General features: G+C 29.3%; 1 protein-coding gene across 1 annotated transcript in view; it reads left to right on the top strand.

The window, feature by feature from the left end:
• Nucleotides 1-428: 428 nt before the first annotated feature.
• LOC126891839 (mitochondrial inner membrane protein OXA1L) overlaps nucleotides 429-6051 on the top strand; it is a 33594-nt gene continuing 27971 nt past the window's right edge. The window contains exons 1-3 of the mRNA XM_050661162.1: nucleotides 429-587; nucleotides 639-728; nucleotides 1022-1117. Of these exons, the coding sequence (XP_050517119.1) occupies nucleotides 525-587; nucleotides 639-728; nucleotides 1022-1117 (249 nt within the window). The 5' untranslated portion in view covers nucleotides 429-524. The remainder of the gene's footprint in view (nucleotides 588-638; nucleotides 729-1021; nucleotides 1118-6051) is intronic.

Below are 6051 nucleotides of genomic sequence, written 5' to 3'. Positions count from 1 at the left end.
ATGTAACATTGTAACCTATTGGATTAAAAAAACCGAAAACCGGTTTTTCGAAAAACCGGTTTTTTTTGGCCGGTTATAACAGCTAGGTTAAACCGTAAACAAAAAAAAAACCGGTATAACCGAAAACCGGTGTTTTGTCAAAAACCGCCATCCCTAGCCGTACTATTACATTAAGAATTGATTTCGTGAAGTATCCGTAGAACTGGTTGTCTATAAAAGGGCGCTTGGAGGATAAATTGAAAAAATTAGGATAATTTCTTACACAAATCACTCAAAGTGAAATAAAATATAACACTTTTTAAATAGAATGGAATAAAAATATTACTCTATCTATATATTATTTGTTGAGTGATTTTGTTTATATATTTTTTTTGACGTTAGCTTAATAACCTTATTGAAAAATTGAAAGAGAAGAAGAAGAGGAAATTCTTTTGAATTTTATTTAGTTTTAGGTTATATCTTATATGACTGTATTTGCTGCTGGTTTAATGTAAAAATTAAATAAAATAACACTTATTTCTACAATGTCTCGATATTGTTCTATAGCTTCATGTCAGAAGTTAACAAAATCAATTAAAAATTCATTGGTAAGTTTTAATTTTCAACGTAATTTTCAGTTATTTGCACACACTTTTTAGAACTTGAAAAATGATTATAAGGAAGTAGTTCAAATATGTTTGCAGAGTAAGAATGTAAAGAATACGTCCAGCTTTTGGAACAAAATATTGGTAAGTTGTTTAGTCAATTCTGCTTTTTAATAAAAGTGTAATTTAAAATGAAAAATATTTTTAATTTAGCACCTTGGCTGCGTTACGAGACAAATAGACTTCGAATTACACTAACAGTTGGCTGTGTAGACTGTCTCGTAAGTGGCAAAGTTTCACTAAGGGACATATGTAGTAACACACTCAACATAAGTTTATAAATATCTCTAAACACAGCCAAGGTGTTAAGTGATAACTGAATATTATACACTATCAGAATCATTACATTTTATTATATTATATTGTAATTGTTCCAGAAAAATATTGCGAAAGTCAAATCAAATAATTCTTCAGAGGCCGTTAGTGTTTTTTCCAACAATATTGCTGATCAGCGGAATGATATTAACAGGAAGGTATGGTATTATTATACTTGGACAACTGCTTAGTTTTTGTAAATCATTAATATTCATTGTTAATTGAGGGGCTCGGTAGTAAACAATGGTAAGGAACAAATTTTGATTTTTCGCGAAATAGTATGTAAAAGATGGCAAGGGATATGGCAAAGCAGAAAATTTTACTTAGTTTATCCTCCTAATAATAGACGGACCCAAATTAATTTCTTAAAATTTGGTAAGGGACATGCATAAGCATGAAAATAATGTTATGTGTTCATGATAATGCAGGTTGTTCCAATTTAAATGGCTTTTTTGCTGTTAACAGTGACAATTCTGAGAGCTACGATGATTGCAACTCAGATAAAGATCCTGAATTTCAAGTATTTAGTGAAGTTTCTATAAAGTCTTGGTCAAGTTTCTATAAAGAAGACAATTTCTTTATATTCTTAGAATAAATGTTCGCAAGTAAAAAATGGTAAGGGATGTACTTAACATTGTTTACATCCACGTTCACTTTGCATAAAAACTTAACATTTTTTACTTGCAAACATGAAAATAAATTCTCTCCAGCGCTATATTATTATTTTTGTTTAAACGTTTTAGAAAACCTGAAAGATGTAAAATCATTTTGGGAATTGATTTCAGCTGTTTACCACAAATGGTATCTAAATTTAAAATGAATTCCTAGTACCTACCAAATTATGTTAAGTCAACACCACTTAACATGTTACGTTAAACTATTTCAAATATTTTAGGTAAAAAATGTTAAGTTGTAGTTCATATTTTCATACTTTTCTAATTAATCATTATAAAAAATATTTGGTTTTCCATATTTTGCCAACGTATTAACAACATATTCAGCTAGTTTTAACATGCTTCATACTCTTATATTTTTTAATGAAAAATATAAGAATATTCAAAACTCAAAACTTCTTTACTGCCCCTTACCATTTTTTACTGCCGGACCCCTCAATTTTTCTCTTTTAGAAGCCAAATAATAATTTTACTCAGCAAGCATTTAATCCTCAGCTTATCTAATATCTGGACCTCGAAGGTAAACTACACTATATCATTTCGAGCAATGGTGTTTAGCCTGTGTTTGTAACAAAGTTTAGAGCACTGAGGATGTTAATAAAATCTGATATATCCCATAATTGTTTGAAAGACAATATGACCATTATATTTTAATGATAATATATAACCAATTTATACAGCGTGTCTACTTGAGTTGGAAACATATGGGAAACTTTTTTATTATTAATTTTACGAAAAAAAGTTATTCTTTATAAAAAGTTCTGCATGCCCCAAAACCTAAGATTCAATTATCAGATATCAAATTTTCTCAATATTATACGAGGTATGTCAAAAAATATGAATTTCGGCTAAAGGTAAAGTACCTTTATTTCTCTCAATATCGAAAATTCTTATGATAAAAAGTTGTTTGGAATTAAAAACTAAGATGAAATATGCAATTACATGCTTCTTATTGAAAAAAAAATATTTTTCTCAAATTTATGGATACCCAACATCGTTTTTAATTATTACAAATATCATAACTCATTTATTATTCATTTTACGAAAAAAAAGTTATTCTTCATAAAAAACTTTGCATGGTCTAAAATCTAAGACACAACCATGATATATCAACTTTTATTAATTTTATACGAGGTGTGTCAAAAAATATGAAATTCGCTCAATATTATAGCACCTTTATATTTCACAGTATTTCAATTAGAAGGATGTAATTGCATATTGACACATAGTTTTTAATTCTAAACAACTTTTTTAATAATCGTTTTCAATATTGTGAAAAATAAAGGTACTTTACTCTTGAGTGAAATTCATATTTTTTGACATAACTCGTATAAAATTAATAAAATGTCATATCTGTTGGTTGAATCTTCGGTCTTAGGACATACAGAGATTTTTATAAAGAATACCTTTTTTTCGTAAAAGTAATAATAAAAGAGTTATCGTATGTGTAATGAATAAAAACGAAGTTAGTATCAATAAATTTGAGAAAAATTTGGAAAATATTTTTTTCCAATTAGAAGCATGTAATTACATATTTGAGCTTGGTTTTTATTTCCAAACAACTTTTCATAATAAGAATTTTCGATATTGAGAGAAATAAAGGTACTTTACCCTTAGCCGAAATTCATATTTTTTGACATACCTCGTATAATATTGAGAAAATTTGATATCTGATAATTGAATCTTAGGTTTTGGGGCATGCAGAACTTTTTATAAAGAATAACTTTTTTTCGTAAAATTAATAATAAAAAAGTTTCCCATATGTTTCCAACTCAAGTAGACACGCTGTATATTCCTACTACAGTAGAACTCCAATTATCCGGACTCCAATTATCCGGATCGCCAATTATCCAGATCGGATTGAGAAAAAGAAAAAATCAAGTTTGTAAAAAAATAATTCATTTTACTGTGATTCAGTATTGTGTGTCAATATTACGTAATGTAAACTTTGTTATATACATATTGTTGTGTATACTGTATTGTTTTTCATAATAAATACCGTATATGTTCTACATTGTGTTTTGCTGTAATTACGTTTCTTTCCCGGAAAAGGCCTTTTTCGAGAAAAATCCAATTATCTGGATTTTTGATTATCCAGATAGGCTCCGGTCCCAATTAATCCGGATAATTGGAGTTCTACTGTAATAAAATAAGTGGATTAAAGGAACTTGTTTAAAATAACACCATGTCAACATAGTGTAGTTTACCTTTAAGGTCCAGATATTGTTCATCGTTATTTCATTCACAGTAATACCTTCTGTTGTCTCCATTAAGGCTCCCTTAAATATGTCCTCTGAATACAAGTTAAAGAGTAAAGGTAATAGTGTACAGCCCAGTCTCACTCCTCTTTTTATATTTATTTCATCCAACAGTTCTTGTTCAACCTTTATTCTTGCCACTTGATGCCAGTGGAGTCCGAGCAGAGATATTAAAGGTAGGAGATATACTGCAGCAAAAGATGGCTTAACCTAAAGAAAATATGGAAAAACGAACACATGCCGGAGCAATAGAACACTGCAATCATCTGCCCATAGTGCCCATCTGCAAAATTCACAAGAAAGTGATAAAATTATCTGTGAAAATTACAAACCGATGCTTATCTAAAAAATGCCCATTCATTGTTTGTATGGATCTAGCAAAAACAAAACACTTGTACATTAAGTAGAAGACAACACAAAGGAATACTCTGACATATATTTAACATATTATATGAAAAGATAGACTGTTACAAAAATACTATAAAACAATACTTACAGAACTCTAGGCCTAATAAAATTTAAAAATATTATTGCACATTGATGGTTTGGCTTCTTAAACACTTAAAAAGTCAGTAATTTTTTCTGAATTTTCTTTTATAATGATTTTTAATGTGCAAAGTGTGTGACTAATGCTCAGAGAGCCGGCCGGACTAAGCGGAGACTGAACTAACCGAGGCCAAACCTACGGGAGTCTACTGTATAATGAAAACCTATGAATCAGACATAATAGAAGAATACCAGGCTGGTTTCAGACAGGGAAGAGCAACAACTGATCAAATTTTTGTGCTAAAATTATTACAAAACAGTAGTTATGAACAAAACGTAGGCTTGCATATGCTCTTTATTGATTTTAAAAAGGTTTACGACTTGATCTCTCAAAATGGACTATATGAAGCAGTGAGATCACTAGGAAAATTTGAGAAACTGATATGGTTAGTTAAAATGATGCTAAGCAATACAGTCAATAAAGTCAGATAGAAATAAGTTTTTATTAGAAGAAGGATAGTTTATTTTCATAGTGTTCAATTTCATTCTATTCTTTACTGTGAAAATGTGTTTTTGCATGTCTTCTGAATCCTCTTGTTTTTGCTTTTATCTTATTTCAGACTTCTCTTCTTTGATCCATAAGTCTTGTAATTTTTTGTCATCCGCCCGTTTTTACTGCACTTAAATATTATTTCTTGGACAGTCTATATATCTTTAATTCTCATCCAGTTTTCCTCAGTACTTTCCTCTTTGCTTGATGTCAACTTCATGTTTTGTTCTAATGTGCTAGTTATTTCTTAATTTACGGTATCATTTGACATCTCTCCTCTGTCAATGGTAACTTTTTGCTTGTTCATCCTTGTAGCAATTTTCAATCTCAGTGCATCATTTTGACAATGTAGAAACCCCAACTCCATGGCCTGACACAAAGACCTGTAGGCTTATAAAAATTTGTACCGAAATGGTTATACTCTTTTACACTAATGCGATATGCTATTTATAACATAATAAAATAAGGGATTACTGTGAGATGTATGTTTTTTTAATTTTATTAACTATTGACAATCTTGAGTTTGATTGAGATACAACCTTAAGAGTAAACATGATTTTTCATAGAAAAAGGTTGTAACTTGCCTAACAACCATTTTACACTCTCTGTGTTAATTATTTTTCCAGTTTTACTACTAAAAGGTTGTATGATTTGAGTCATCGGCAATATAGATAGGAAAAAATTAGTTTTTATGGTATATTTAAACAAAATATCAACTAATAGTTTTCACAACTTTAATTGGAAATTATAAATTTTACAATAACAATAATATTCTATCACTATGAAGAAAACATATAATATATCAAATTTTTCGCATTTCTATATCTGTAAACATTTAATTTTAGACCATTTTGTTTTATTACTTTACTCTTTTACTATTAACATCTACTTCAAAATTAACATGTGTGTCCTTAAATGGGTTAAAATTTAGAATTTGCTTCTGATTTATTTCAGTTACGGATGAACTCTTGCCTGATGCTTTGGCACATCGTATCATGGTTATCCATTGGTCTGGAGCATATACGTCTTGTTTATTCTGTTTTTCTATAAGGGCATGCATTGAATCACCCTCGTTTTGGAATGTGCTATTTCAAAAAATACATGTGTAATATTAAGTATACATA

The sequence above is a fragment of the Diabrotica virgifera genome, chromosome 9 (genome assembly GCF_917563875.1).
Source record: "Diabrotica virgifera virgifera chromosome 9, PGI_DIABVI_V3a".
Classification (NCBI taxonomy): Eukaryota; Metazoa; Arthropoda; class Insecta; order Coleoptera; family Chrysomelidae; genus Diabrotica; species Diabrotica virgifera.
This window is presented reverse-complemented; position numbering and strand designations above follow the sequence as displayed.